Source organism: Mesoplodon bidens (genome assembly GCF_964165515.1).
Source record: "Mesoplodon bidens genome assembly, chromosome: X".
Classification (NCBI taxonomy): domain Eukaryota; kingdom Metazoa; phylum Chordata; class Mammalia; order Artiodactyla; family Ziphiidae; genus Mesoplodon; species Mesoplodon bidens.
Genome location: NC_138163.1, coordinates 142,498,154 through 142,514,172, shown reverse-complemented (window position 1 = coordinate 142,514,172; position 16,019 = coordinate 142,498,154). Strand labels below are relative to the sequence as shown.

Sequence of the window (16,019 nt, the reverse complement as noted above, 5' to 3'; positions counted from 1 at the left end):
AATTTTAGGTGGGAGTGGGGCGGTTCATGGAACCACTCTGTGTCCTGAATGTGATGATGTTTACAGGTATCTAAACGTGTTAAAATTCATGGAACAGCACCACACTCACACACATACAAGTCAATTTTACTTTATGATAATATGAATTAAAAAATTTTAAAACAGTAAAAAAATGCAGATTCCCGAGCCCTATTCCCAGCCTATTGAAACACAATCTCTGGAGGTGAGGCCAGAGAATCTTTATTCCAAACAGCATCCCACCCACATCATGAATCAACATCCCAAGTGTGTAAACCCTCGTAGTGCATTAGTCAGAGGACAGATGTCTACAAAGTCGTACTTAATGAAAATATTTTTTTATCTACATCCATATTCCCCGATCTTCACGGGAAGATGCACAATTTAAGTTTGTGACTCAACTTTTCTTGAAAGCTTCCTGCCCTTTTTTCTCTGCTCTGTGGTATTGGATCAAAAGCATCCTTTCATGATTTTTGCCACGTGGAAGTGCTTTTATGAAAAGAACACGCTCAAATCAAATGAATAAACCATCGTGGACCACGCTGTCCAGATCCTTGCTTAGTTTAACAAAGCTTCTCTAAATAGGTGCCTTCAAGCATTTCTTCAGGCGTTTCCTTTCTGCAATGGGTTGGATGTGTACAGATGAGATGAGATTGAAAGGGGATGGGGGAGTAGGGGGAGAGTGTAGGTGAGAATACAGGAAGCATGGATATTAGAGCAAAGCACACAGGTGGGCAGAGTCTGTGTCTGCACCATGCAAAGAGCCTCGTGAAAATGAATGCTGATCTCAGGGACTCTGATACCTTAAACAAGAGCTTCTCCATTGCAGCCCCACGGGCATGTGGGGCTGGAGGACTCTCGGATGTGAGGCGTCCTGTGCCCTGTGGGGTGTGGAGCAGCATCCCTGTTCTCCACCCACCGGGTGCCAGGAGCACCACCTACCCCCAGTGTGACAATGAGAAATGTCCCCGGGCATTGTCGAGTGTCTCTGGGGGGCAGAATTACCCCCAGTTGTAAACCACTGGAATAGATAACTAGATGGATACAGATCAATAGATTAAAGATTAGATACATAGATATTGATGATATATAGAGATAGGTTAGATAAATAATAGATGTAGATAGATACAGTTGGATGATAGAGTGATAGATGATAGGCAGATAGATAATAAATACACATAGATAATATAGATAGATGTAGTTAGGTGATAGATTGATAAAGACATATGACAGACATATAGACAGATAATAAATATACACTGATAATATAGACTGATAGAGATAGATAATGGATACACATAGATAATATAGGTAGATGTAGTTAGATGATAAATTGATAGATGATAGACATATAGATAATAGGTATACACAGCTAATATAGACTGATAGACATAGATAGATAATAAATGCATAGATACAGAGATGATAGATAAAATAGATGATGCATATAGCTTGAGAGATGTTAGACAGAGCTACCCTGCCCTCCAATGACTGACTCCATCTCCCACTCCCACATGGGAAGTTACCTGCTTTCCACCATTGCAGCCACCGCCAGGATCACATTTTGTCATGTCTCCACGGAGACATGCTTCTTTGCTTTCTGTAAAGTTATAAAAATATATTACAAAGGACAAAGGGAAAACTGCAGCAGAGGACAAATACCAGCATGTGTCACCATCACCCTTACAAGACAACTTACAGGGAGCAGAGTGCAGGCAACCCCACCAGCGACGGTCCTCACGGCGATTTGCTGAGCACTTACTCTGCATGATGTATCGGTGCCTCTCCCGCGAACGAGACCTCTGTTGCTGCAGCCTTGCTGAGAGCCTGTCTTTTCGCGGACACATCGACGTCCATAAGCATCGTTCTGTGGTTTGTTTGGTGGTGTTTGCCCGAATGTGGGCAAATCAGAGGGACGTCCACGCATAGAGTCAAAGTGGAGGACCAAAAACAGCTATGACAATATTGTGTTAGTTTCAGGAGTACAGCAAAGTGATTCTGTTATACATGTATATATATATATTCAGATTCTTTTCCATTATAAGTTATTACAAGACATTGAATATAGTTCCCAGTTTTATTCAGTAAATCCTTGTTGCTTATCTATTTTTTGTATAGTAGTTTGTATCTGTTAGTCAACTATACTTCAATAAAAAATATGTAAAAATCACAGCAACGACACCTGTCTGATGGCTAACCGAACGCACGCTGTGTGATTTCTTATTCTGCAACGTGTGTTCACGTGTGTTACTCTGGATCCTGGAACTAAGAAAATCTAATTGCGGGGATGACAGAACACACAGAGAAGAGCAGTTCACGCTGGGACTGTATAATGAGTGATTTCGGTGGAATCTGGACGCAAATAGAGTTAACCGCCAGCACACCCAATTATGGGTTACTTTAACTATGTACCCATGGGAACTGAATCAGGCTCCGTGGGTACCAGCTCTGTGGCCGGATTACGTGAGCAGCTGTGGTACAGCCTCGCTTCATTTCCGTGAAGTCGTCTTAATTGCAAGAGGGCTTGCTTGTGATAGGGTCTAACCCCATCAAGACCTTTTGGTGATGGTGGGCAATCTCTCGGCTACAAGCCTGATATTTTACATGCGTGGTGGAATTACAGAAGTCAAAATAGACATTCCGGGCTTCCTTGGTGGTGCAGTGGTTGAGTCCGCCTGCTGATGCAGGGGACACGGGTTCGTGCCCCGGTCCAGGAAGATCCCGCATGCCACGGAGCGACTGGGCCCGTGAGCCATGGCCGCTGAGCCTGCGCATCTGGAGCCTGTGCTCCACAATGGGAGAGGTCACAACAGTGAGAGGCCCGCGTACAGCAAAAAAAAAAAAAAAAAAAAAAAAAAAAGACATTCCGAGGTTTATCCTGCATGCTCTCGGAGCCCTGTGCCCATCAGGAAATGCGTGTGTGAGAGGGACCCCATCCACAAGCTTCCTGATGTGGTGACAGTCGAGGGCAGGGAGGGAGTAGCTCTCCAGACCCTCAGGAGCCAACCAGTCCCGAGGCAGACATTACAAAACGGCTGCCAATACCAAGGAGGGAACCAGGAGGAAATGTGGGGCAAAAATGAAGTGAATGCTTGAGCTCTCCTAATACACTGTGGAAGTATCCGTTATGCTCCTTTACCTGCCTGTTTCCCCCCAAACCCAAGGAGCATATTGTATGCAAACTCACTGTCAGAAGTGGCGAAGACACCATGCAGGAGAATGAAAATGATTAAAATCAAGCTTAAAAAAGAAAGAAAGAAAGAAAGAAAGAAAGCTTCTCATAGAAGCACAGCCAGCAAAATGACAGAAGGGAAAGTATGTCCATTTGAACAGAAGTGTGACCTTTCCACGTAAGTCAGAGTGTGTGGAGGTACCAACATCCAGAGTGGACAGGATGGGGTAACTCCAGCTGGACACGGGCAGCGTGGCTGTGCTCCTATAAATCGCAGTGAATTTCACCTTCTGCGAACGGTTGTCCATTGTGATTTCAAAATGTGTCCACAGACTTCTCACGCTCTTCACCAAGCAGATGGGCCTGTGACTGGAATGGCTCTCTTTGTTGGAAAGACCCCATCTGCCTCACCACTTTCACACATTCACTCATGTGATTTGGGGAAACTATTCAGGTGGAAACATCGGACAGCTCTCAGAATGTCAAAGCTCATATTTGACTCGTGTGTGGTTTTATTTTTCCTTCAAGTGCCAGAAGTTAGCATGAAAGAACGTGCTTTGTACTTCCCTGGTGACACAGTGGTTAAGAATCGCCTGCCAATGCAGGGGACGTGGGCTCAATCCCTGGTCAGGGAAGATCCCACGTGCTGTGGAGCAACTAAGCCAGTGCGCCACAGCTACTGAGCCCACATGCTACAACTACTGAGCCTGTGCTCCGCAACTAGAGAAGCCACTGCAATGAGAAGCATGTGCACCGCAACGAAGAGTAGCCTGCGCTTGCTGCAACTAGAGAAAGCCTGCGCGCAGCAATGAAGACCCAAGGGGGCCAAAAATAAATAAATAAAATAAATTTAGAAAAAAATGTTCTAATACGACATAAGAATGAGTATCAGAGATTTCATACTCTAGGAGTTGGGGTAAGCTCTTTTTTTTTCCCCTTAGCATGTGGGAGTTTTATTAATAGATTTCTTCCCTCCATACCCTGTATATGTCTCCTCAGGAGTCTCCGTGCTTGGGGAATTCTTTTGACTTTCTCATGGACATTTTGAGTAAGATAAGAACGAATTTGGGGCTGTCACGGCAGGAGCCAGGTGCCGAGGATCTTCGGAACGGTATGCCTGAGGTCTGCCTGAGCACACCTGTGTGTTCTGGTGACATGAAGGGGAATTATGCATGTTCTCCAACGGGAGGATCCATCCCAGTGTCTTTCACGGTCTGCTAGCAACATGCTCTCTTAATTGATGACCAGTCATGTCCCATCCCAGATGAGTGACACGCCAGTCGGTGCCACCACGGAGCGAGACGTGTCTGTCACTTCCCTGACAGCTGTGGTACATTCTGACAAACACCTCTGGTCCTGGTGCATCGTGTTCCTCTTCGAGATCCAGGTGGCTCCCTTTGGTCTAAAGAGGAAGCAAAACGTGGGGGGAAAATCTCTTTCCCCAAGCAGAGACTTGTTATGCTGGGTCCCACTGTGTTGACACCATGGGGACGTCAGAAGAGTGACGGATGCCTGCGGAGAACACTTTTCCTTGTCAGGCTTGGGAGCACCCAGCAGCCCGGCGTGGAAACCAGAGCTGGGGTGTGGGCTTGGGCAGCCTCCTGGAGATGGCCCAGAAGGATGTGAGGGGATCCAGATGGATGGAAGAAGAGGGAGAGTCGGTGGGGGTTTCCCTGTTCTCCCTGCTGGTTGCCATGGAAACGAGGTGTGCCAAGCACCCAACAGCGTCTCGAGCCCAGTCCAACCAGAGCACCTGCAAAACGGCCGTTAAACCCCAGCTGTTTCCCCCCCCGTTCTGAGTCAGATTTGTGGTTCACAGCTGTGTGTTCAGAGCCCTCTTGGGTTCGCATCTGTCTCCACGTCAGCCATGTGACCTCAGGCATTGTGTCAATTTGCTAGAGCCATCATAACAAAGTACCGCAGCCTGGGTGACCCAAACAACATACAATTATTTTTCGAAGTCCTGGAGGCTGGACGTCTGAGGTTAAATGTGTGGGTGAGAGACACGGAGGTGAGTAAGGGAACCTTGGCGACAATGCTTGATGTAATGGGCCCAGAGCACCTTCTCTTCCTTGTGAGGAGGGGACGGGAGGGCTCTGGAAGGGGGAGGGCGTTCGCTGATGACCTCTGAGCAGCCAGTCCCCTGATGCTCACTGTGGTCCCTTGAGATCGGCCTAACACCCATCACGCAGCTGAAGAAACGGAGGCTGAGGATGGGAGATGCCGTGCCCCAAGCCATGGCACGGGGAATGGAGGGAGCTGGGCTGACTCCAGGCCTATCCCCCCAACGACAGCACCAAGAGATGCTGGCAACATGGCAGTGTCGGCCAACCTGAAGACGGCGCCTGGGTCTCCTTGCAAAAAAACACCGAAAAAGAACAGCAGTGGTGCACAAAGAGCTGTAAGATTGAGTAAGTGTCCCTGGGATGGGGGGGTTGGGCTGGGTGCAGGAGGTCCTACTCCTCATGACCTCGGTATCCCCTCTGATGGACCACATCTCAGATTCCTGTCTTTTCTGGAACTGGGGCTGGGGATGTAGGTTTTCCGACAGTATTTTCACATGTTTGCCTCGGTTTCCTAGGACCTGATGTGAAACATCTGCTTGGAGACACATGTGCTTTGAGTCATGCTTTTCTGCCCCCTGGAGAAGGTGTGGTGGGTCCCCCAGACAGACGGAACATATCAGGCCCTGTTCAGTGTTTGGGGCCGGCTGAAAGGGCCCAGAGATGACTTGCTGATCACCAGCGAGGGGGCCAGCATGGGTTCAGCACTGAACAGGGGCTCCCCAGAGTGAAGTGTGGGTCTGGGGGCAAGAGGGGGTGGAGGGCTTACATTCAAGGCCAAGACAAGGGCGTGGAGGAGCATGTGTGAGCGGGCGCCTTCCCCCAAGACGTTCTGAACTTGAGAGGGGTGTCAGGGGCCAGCATTCAGCCCCACAGTCAGACAGAGGACTTTGCTTTGTCCTTGGTGTGGCTTTAATGAGGCAAAGAGTTCCAGAAGATTTTGTGAATGGATGTAGCACAAGGTGTGATCAAATGGTTAAGTTCTACAGCACTGGGGCTGCAGGGAGAGAAATATAGGTAGACAATAGATAGATGGATAGATAGATATAGATAATAGATACATAGGTGATGGATCGATAGATAGATATAGATAATAGATACATAGATAGGTGATGGATCGATCGATAGATAGATAGAAAGATAGATAGATAGATAAATTATTGGTTGAGAGATAAGTAGATATAATGGGTGGGTGGATGGATGGATGGATGGATGGATGGATGGATGGATGGGTGGATGGACAGGCAGACAGATAGTTGACTGATTGACAAATAGATATGATGAATGGATGGATGGATTCATACAGAGATACATAGAGAGATGATAGATCATTGAGAGACAAATATATATAATGGACAGATGGATAGATGCTTACATAGATATATGATAGATAGATGAATAAATGATTGGTTGAGAAACAAATAGATATAATGGATAGATAGATAGATAGATAGCAATGGATGGATAGAGGGAGAAAGGGATGGACAATATTTTAATTCATCAAACAGCAGAAGAGAAACATACAAAACACTATTGCAGCATCAAGAATAGAAAAAAAAATAAACCATGTGTGTATGTGTGTGTGTGTGTGTGTGTACAGAGGGGGAGACAGAGACAGAAAGAGAGGGAGGGAGAAATTGAGTCATTAATGAGCAGAGGGAAATTGCACCCAGCGGATGAGGTCACACTGCAGCCTTGGAAGGTGATGACTAATGCTTAATGACTTGAGAGCTCATTTTCTGCATGTTTGGAATTCGGGTATCAATTTTCATACACGTTACGTTTGAATACCATCATTTACTTTTAAGGTCGATCTTGTTTTTTCTGGAGACAGACTCCTGGATCAAGCTGAGGGAGGCTATTTGAGGAATTGCCTTATTTGGCGATTTAAGAGGATGCTGACTTGTAGCATCCATGGCGTCTACGGAAACTTTCCATAGATGGAAAAGAAGACTTTCCTCTGCTTTGTGAAGCACTTTCTGGTCTCACAACTGAGGCCCCTGAGAGACCTCCAAGTGGTTGTCCCGTCTGCTGGAGAGCACGCCGGGTCTCAGAGCTGCCGTTCCCAATAAGCTCTAACCCATTCAGGGTCCTCTGTGGGTCAGGGAGCTGGGCGAGCTTGCTTCATATCCTCCGTGTCCATGACTCCCCCTCCCCCGGGAGGAGAACAGAGATGGGGGCTGGGCTGGCAGTCTTCCAAGAGGAGGAGTCTCTACCCTGTGACCCACAGAGACGTGAAACCAGGAGGGACCCCAGTGGGCTAAAGAATGAACCCTCAGGGAGAGATAGCAGCAAATGAATCCTCCTGACAGCTCATTACTGGACTCACTGCCTGAGTCCTATCCCGGAGTCCAGGTGACCTGGCGTCCAGGTGACCCATCATCTTCCTTCCTCCTTCTCTCCCCCTCCTCCCTCCTTATCCAATCCCAGTTGTGCTAACCTCCTGGCTCTTCCCTGAACAAGCTGGCCTCCATCCTGCCTCAGGACCTTTGCATGGGCTACTGTCTTACCTGGACAGCTCTTTGCCTGGTTATCTACCTGGGTAACCCCTCTCCTGCCTCAGGACCTTTGCATGGGCTATTGTCTTACCTGGACAGTTCTTTGCCTGGTTACTTACCTGGCTAACCCCTATCCACCTCATGGCTTTATTTAAATCAGAACTTCCCCTCCCACCAGCAAGCACACCTGGCCCCACTGACCCCATGCCACTGGTTTATTTTCTTCTTTCTGACGTGCTCTACAATTTAGGTATTTATTGATCATCATCCGTCTCCACTCTCTGGCCAGAAAGTGAACTCTCCATGGGTCTTCTTGCTCACAGGTGTCTCCCAAATCCCTAAAGCAGGTGCTAATGAATGCTTGTTGAGTCCACGAGCCCGGAGGGTCTTGGAAGGACACTTTCCGAGGGGCCAACATCCCAGATCACTCACTGTGAGAATGCAGCCCACCCAGGGAATGGGGAGGGAGCCCCCACTTCACATCCACGGGAACAACTCCAGGACAAATCTTTGGGATGAGTCATTTCCCAAAGCTACACAAGGACAAATATTAACTTTGGAGCAGGTCACTTTAGGATGCCGTGCTCATTGTCTTGTAAAAAGAACATGGACTGTATTCACTGTACTTCTAACATCAGCCTTTCTGAATTGTTTTTTCATGGCGATAGCCACCTTGCCCTGTGGCTCAGGAACCTAAGTTTTTGCATCTCCATCCTGGTATAACAGGACACTCTTCTCTGCGGGGTCCTGAGTCAGGGCCGCCACCTTCTGTCAGAGGTCAGGTGGCTTTCTTTGGTGGTTTTCAATGGGGAGAATTAACCCGCTTCTTCACCCAGTTCACTGGTGTAGAGTTCTTACTCAGTGCGTCAGTTTCTGGGGCTGGTGTCACAAATAACTGCAAATCCAGTGACTTAAACCACAGACATTCATCCTCCCCCAGTCCTGGAGACCAAACATCTGAGGTCAAGGTGTCCCAGGTCTGAGCTGCCTCCAGAGGCTCCAGAGGAGGGTCCTACCCTCCTCTTCCAGCTTCTGGGGGCTCCAGGCGTCCCTGGGCTTGTGGCCGCCTCCCTCCCGTCTCTGCCTCTGTCTTCCCAGGGCTTCTCCTCTGTGTCTGGGTCTCTCCTCTTCTGTGTCTTAGAAGGACCCCGTCATTGGATGTAGGGCCACCCTCCTCTAGGAGGACCTCATCTCAGACCCTTCACTGCACCACATCTGCAAAGACCTAGTTTCCATATGAGGTCCCGTTCACAGACATGGGGTTCAGGGCATAGACACTGAACTCATTACACCCAAAAACAGACATACCTGCACCCAAGAGTCCCACTACCGTGTTCTGTCCAGTTCTCAGCAAAGACCCCCCCCCCCCGCCAATGCCAAGAGGCCTCACTGCAGGGGTGACTGGTTGAAGTATAGGATGTCCATCTGTTTTCCAAATGGTGCCCTGCGGAGACCTAAGGTCCTGGGGGTGTTGAGAGTCATCCTCAGAGCCCAGTGGTCAGGAATGGGGTTCAGAGGGAAGGGGGCCCCCGGATGGCCCACCTGGAAGTTTTACCTTCTCGACTTCTGTGAAGATCTGTCCAGACAGAGGACTCTTTCACTCCCCCACTCATTTATTCACTGCAGTGCATATTTGGAACGTGTCTGCTCTGGGAGAACGCTGAGCTGCAGCGTTGAGCAGCCTCAGCTGCATTCCGTCATCATCCCCTGCCCGTTCCTGAAATGGTCAGATGACTGGAAAACAGAGGGCTGAGGGACATCCTTCTGACCCCTGGGAGACTGCTGTCGTTATATAGTGTGAGAGCTTCTGCAGGAGACTCTTGGAGACCCTTGGGCTGACGGCTTCTCTGTGCTTGTAAAATAAGTGGAGACCTGCAGCTCTGGAGATGCCCAGGAAGCCCTGGGACCGTGGATGGAGTAGCCTTGGGGTGTCCTAAATAGCAGTGTCCCCACCTCGTGCCTCCTTCTGGTCACTCACATGCCAGCTGTGGCCAGTCAAGCTACGGGGGTCAGGGAGGAATTCCCAGGGAGGACGGGCCGGGGGGCTTGGGTGTGGCCGAGCCTCCAGCAAGGGCAGGTGCACTGGGCAGGGCTTGTCAGGGAAAAGTGTGGAGCCATGTGTGTGGAACCTGTGGGTCAGTGGGATGGGCGGGGCAGGTGAGGACAGTGGGTTATGACCACGGAAACAGGCAGCTGCCAGGCCAGGTGGAGGATGTGTGTGTGCAGGTATTCAGCTTGGCCAGGTGTGCCAGGCACGGCATGGAGGGTGTTTCTGGGGAGGTCAGACTCCACGTGGAATAGAGTTCCTTGCACTTACCTCTGTGGTTGCCCTCGAAACCCATCACCTCAATCTAACCAGGAGGAAAACATCAGACCCCGATAGAGGGGCAGCCTGCAATATACCTGACCAGCCCTCCTCAAATCCATCAAGGTCACCAAAAATAGGGGAAGTCTGAGAAACTGTCACAGACCAGAGGAGCCTAAGGAGATGTTAGGACCAAAGGTCGTGGGATGGGACATTTGGGGAAAAATGAGGAAGTCTGAGTATTAACGTGTGAACTTAATTAATGATAATGTGTCCGCCTTGGTTTGTCAACTGTGAGAAATGTCCCGTAATAATGTAAGAGGTGATGCATAGTGGAAATGCACATGGGTCACGTCGGCACGACTTTGCAATTTCTCTAAAAATTTCTCTTTTAGATGCACAACTTTGTATCTAAAACTCTTCCAAAAGGAAAAGTTTGCTTTTAAAAGCACACAGAGAACTACCCTCAAATACCGTTTTCATTGTCTGTAAGAGGAAGATTCAGTTGCAATTCCTCCCATTTTATTCAAAGCAAACAATTGAACATGACCTGGTTTCTGAGAGGATTGTCCCCCTGTCCGTGGCTGCTTTACTGTCGCATGTCCAGGGATTCTGCTCACAGGGATTTACCAAATCCTATAGGCCGGGCTTTGATGTTTACCAGTCTTTCGCTTAAAGGCACCTTGTGTAAATGTCATCACAAAGCTTCCAGGAAATGAAAACATGTGAATTTTAATAAATCTTTACCAAGTGCTATGGACTGAATTGTGTTCCCTAAATTCATATGCTGAAGCCCTGATCCCCGATAGGATGTGTGAGGAGGTGAGGCCTTTGGGAGGTGATCAGAGGTTCTTTCTTTCTTTCTTTCTTTCTTTCTTTCTTTCTTTCTCTCTTTCTTTCTTTCTTTCTCTCTCTCTCTCTCTCTCTCTCTCTCTCTCTCTCTCTCTCTCTCTCTCTCTTTCTTTCTTTCTCTCTAGCAGAAGCTAATGCTGGAAATAAAAATGGCCTTCGAGAGTTTCCATTTCCCACCTTTGGGAGGACGTACCTTTACGCATCTAGAAGGTAATTTCCTACACGCATGCTGGATGGTTCCTGGGCTTTTGCCAGCCCAGCACAGGAGCTTGAAGAGCTGAGTATTGTGGGTGTGGAGCCAGGGTTCCCGTCTGCAGTGTCGAGGGATGTGTCCTATCCATCATGGACACATACCTCGTGTCTTGTGAGGTACGTGTGCGGAGATGGTGAATCGAAGCTGCTCCCGTGTCCACAGACGTGAGCGAGGGGGGGAGGAAGAGGAGGAACGCGTGGGTTCTGTGTCCTTGTCCGCATTTTAAAGGAGGAAGAGGACGGAGGGGCTGGGTGTTGGGGGAGCCTGAGGACAGAAACCAGCTCTCCGTACAGCCTGTCTCATGATAATTAGGACATCATGACTTTTTAGGCTGAGAAAATGTGAAAATACGTTTCCCTTTCCTCCGAGACACTCTGCGGCCACATTCGTGAGAGGCTGCAGCCCACCGCTGGCCAGATGTTTCAGGGACCTCTCTCCTGCCCCCGTGGCCTCCACCTGGGCAGCCCCCGGCCCCTTAAGGGGATACTCAGCTCAGGGCCCTAATGAGCTCCAGTCCCACCCCGAGACCTTCCCAAGCCTTCATTCCTCCTTCCCTCCCCGGGGAGCCTTCCCATTCCCTCCAGACGCCCACCCCATCCTGGTCCTGGTCAGAGGGTCTGCAGAATCACAGCTGGAGTCAACTCTGAGCTGTGGGATCAAACCTCTGTGGCAATAGGAAGGCCATGCCTATCTCTGGGGGAGACTCTTAATGGAGCCCCATCCGAGGTCCGTGGGTTTGCCCCCAAGCCGGCCGAGCCTGTATCACTGGAGGGCAGACACCTGGCGTGTGCCGGCCCCTCACCCCGGACCCCTGTCTCCTGCCATTAATGCTTCCTGGACAGAAGGAGCTGCTCGTGGGGCCTGTAACTGGGCAGGGTGCCTGATATGCAGAGGTGGACGGTGTCCGTTCCAATTTCTGTTCTACTTCCAACTCAGGACGTGACCCTCTTTTGGAATGCTGATTTTTGGATTTTGCAGGTGGCTCTGCCCCAGATACAATTTCCTCTGACATTAAGAATACATTGAGAGGTGCGCTGCCGCGTGGGCCATGGGGCGGCGGTCGCGGGGCCGGCGGCTCCAGCAGCAGCAGCAGCAGCAGCGACCCGGGAGCGCGGAGGACGGCGCCGAGGACGGCGAGAAGCGCAGTGGGGCGGGCTGGGAAGGCGGGTACCCCGAGATCGTCAAGGAGAACAAGCTGTTCGAGCACTACTATCAGGAACTCAAGATCGTGCCCGAAGGCGAGTGGGACCAGTTCATGGAAGCGCTCAGGGAGCCTCTCCCGGCCACTTTAAGAATTACGGGTTACAAAAGCCACGCAAAAGAGATTCTCCATTGCTTAAAGAACAAGTATTTCAAGGAACTGGAGGACCTGGAGGTGGACGGGCAGAAAGTTGAAGTTCCACAGCCCCTGAGTTGGGAAACATCAGTCGTCAAGAAGCCGTTAGCATGATTCCACCACTGTTGCTTAATGCTCACCCTCACCATAAGTAGATTTTAGATATGTGCGCAGCACCTGGATCAAAGACCACACAGCTAATCGAAATGCTGCATGCTGACATGAGCGTGCCTTTCCCAGAGGGGTTTGTCATCGCGAATGACGTGGACAACAAGCGCTGCTACCTGCTTGTGCATCAGGCCAAGCGGCTGAGCAGTCCCTGCATCATGGTGGTCAACCATGATGCGTCCTGCATCCCTCGGCTCCAGATGGATGTGAACGGGAAGAAGGAGATTCTCTTCTATGACCGCATCTTATGTGACGTCCCTTGCAGTGGAGATGGCACTATGAGAAAAAACATTGACGTCTGGAAAAAGTGGAGCACCTTAAACAGCTTGCAGCTGCATGGTTTACAGCTGCGGATTGCAACTCGGGGTGCTGAACAGCTAGTGGAAGGCGGCAGGATGGTGTATTCTACGTGTTCACTAAACCCCATTGAAGATGAAGCAGTCATAGCATCTTTACTGGAAAAGAGTGAAGGTGCCTTGGAACTTGCTGATGTGTCCTCTGAGTTGCCAGGACTAAAGTGGATGCCTGGACTCACACAGTGGAAGGTGATGACGAAGGATGGGCAGTGGTTTGCAGTGTGGGATGATGTTCCGCACAGCAGACACACCCAAATCCGGCCTACCATGTTCCCCCCGAAGGACCCCGAGAAGTCACAGGCGATGCACCTAGAGCGGTGTCTTAGGATATTACCACATCATCAAAACACTGGAGGGTTCTTCGTGGCAGTATTAGTGAAAAAGTCTTCAATGCCATGGAATAAACGTCCCCCAAAGCTGCAGGGTGAGTCTGCAGAACCGCGGGGGCCTGTGCAGCCGGGCCCCGCAGATCCCATGGGAAGGAGCATTTCCCACCCCTTGGAGCTGGAGAGTAAACCGGCCGCTGGTATTAGCGACACAGGAGCAACTGAAAGAGCTGAGAATTTAGAGAATAATGGAAATAAGAAAGATGGTGTGTGTGGTCCTCCTCCATCTAAGAAAATGAAGTTATTTGGATTTAAAGAAGATCCGTTTGTATTTATTCCTGAAGACGACCCATTATTTCCACCTATCCAGAAATTTTATGCTTTGGGCCCTTCCTTCCCAAAGATGAACCTGTTAACTCGAACCGTGGAGGGGAAGAGGAGGCAGCTCTACATGGTGTCCAAGGAGCTGAGAAACGTGCTGCTGAACAACAGCGAGAGGGTGAAGGTTATTAACACTGGGGTTAAAGTCTGGTGTCGAAATAACAGCGGTGAAGAGTTCGACTGTGCTTTCCGGTTGGCGCAGGAGGGAATATATACATTGTATCCATTTATTAATTCAAGAATTATCACCGTCTCGATGGAAGATGTTAAAATTCTGTTAACCCAGGAAAATCCATTTTTTAGAAAACTCAGCAGTGAGGCATACGGCCAAGTCAAGGACATGGCCAAGGGCAGCGTCGTCCTGAAGTATGAACCGGACCCCACGAAGCCGGACACGCTCCAGTGCCCCATCGTGTTGTGTGGATGGCGGGGAAAGGCCTCAATTCGAACTTTTGTGCCAAAGAACGAACGGCTTCACTATCTCAGGATGATGGGGCTGGAAGTGTTGGCAGAAAAGAAGAAAGAGGGGGCTGTTCCAACGAGCGAGAGTGCAGCCAGCCCTGGGGCTCCGGAGGACAAGGTGGGTGCTGAGCAAGGGGCAGAGTAGCCGGCCAGCTGGATGCCGCCACAGGCAGTGACCCGGCGGCTGGCCTGCCCCAGTGCACTGGCTGCAGGGGCCTCCACCTTGGCATCACCGCTGAGACGAAACCCAGGACTACTGACTGGTGAGGCACACGTCTGTAAAGACTGGGAAGTGACGGAAGGTTAGGTCTGTGAATGACCCCCGGACTCTTTCACGTGGAGCGTATGGAAGGTATTTTTTTAGCTTGTTAGAATTTCCCCATTTCTTTGGCAAAGTTGGGTCCAGTATGCCTGTTGCCGGTAATAGACTTTCATTGTTAAAGTCTACCAAGAAATATAACTGCCCTGGCAGAAAATTTCAGGTCCCTTTTGTTATGCCTATATTGGTCTTAAGGCCTAGTGCTTCTTTTAGGCATTTTTTTTTAGAGAGAATCTGTAACTATGTGTGGATTGTTGGAAAACTGTACTATCAACTTTAATAATTGTATTAAGTTGCCCATTAGTGCGACATTAATACGCAGTGGGGTTAATATCTGAGGTCTCAGATGACTTCTGTGCCTTTGTAATAAAAGGTAAAATAAACTTTCTCACAGTAAGAGCTGTACTGTGAATTGTGATATTAGTCATGAGGGTTTTATGTGCTTTTATTGGAGTACCCTGCAATTTTAATTTTTAAATGGGGTTTGGGATCCTTGGAAAGTTTAAATAAAGAGTCATTAATGAAAAAAAAAAAAAAAAAAAAAAAAAAAAAAGAATACATTGAGAACCAAATACTTTTTTTTAAAGTATACTTAATAAGATCCATGCTTTTAAGAGAGACCACCACCACTTCTGGAACACAGCAAATGCAGAGGGCAGAAGGTGGCAAATACCTTTGTGGTTCGCAGTAAAATCACCCCAAACATGTGGCACTGGTACCATGTACCTGGCACTTCTTTTATCTAACACATATTGGGGGTTATGGGTATTTTTTGTACTTTGTGGGCAAAATATTTAAGAAGAATGATAGAGAGGAACCAACCTCCCAGTCTGCCTGGGTCTGAGGGGCCTCCTGGGTCTGGAACTTTCAGGGCCAAAATTGGGCGGAGGGGGGGTCCCAAGTTACCCTCAGTGTGAAGGTAAGCCTGGCCATACCTGCACTTCCCAAAGTGGCTGTTTTGTTTCTTTTTTTTTTTTAATAGACTTTATTGTATTTTTTTTTTGAGTTGCTTTACGTTTGTGGAAACACAGAGAAGAAAGTACAGAAAGTTCCCAGATATCTGTTTGACCACCCCTGCCCTCAAGCATCCTGCACAGGTGGGTCACAGCTGTTGCAAAGATGAGCCCATACTGATACACTATTATTGACTGAAGTCTACAGTTTCCATTAGGCTTCATCTTGGTGATGTATTTCCTGTGGGTTTGGATGCATGTATGATGACATGTATCCATCATTATAGTGTCATACAGAGCAGTTTCCCTGACCTAAAGTCCTCTGTCTTCCTTCCTTCCATCTATCCCTCCCCGCAACCTGTGCCAGAAAGACAGGATCTTTCTCCTGTTTCCCCCAATTTTTAATTTTTGGAGAAACGTTTATTTTTCTAAATTGAGATGACATTCAAGACCCTAAAATTAATGATTCTAAAGTGGACAATCCAGGGAAATCCCTGGCGGTCCAGTGGTTAAGACTCTGCCGTTCCACTGCAGGGGCTCTGGGTACGATCCCTGGC

The 16,019-nt window shown here is 48.9% G+C and overlaps 1 protein-coding gene across 1 annotated transcript; it reads left to right on the top strand.

The window, feature by feature from the left end:
• The first annotated feature begins 12,196 nt into the window (after positions 1-12,196).
• On the top strand, positions 12,197-15,042 carry LOC308608453 (RNA cytosine C(5)-methyltransferase NSUN2-like). Its single transcript, XM_081221558.1, is given in 4 exon segments — positions 12,197-12,575; positions 12,581-12,649; positions 12,653-14,330; positions 14,333-15,042. Coding segments are annotated over 4 exon segments (2,238 nt in total). The 5' UTR covers positions 12,197-12,209; the 3' UTR covers positions 14,458-15,042.
• The last annotated feature ends 977 nt before the right edge of the window (positions 15,043-16,019 follow it).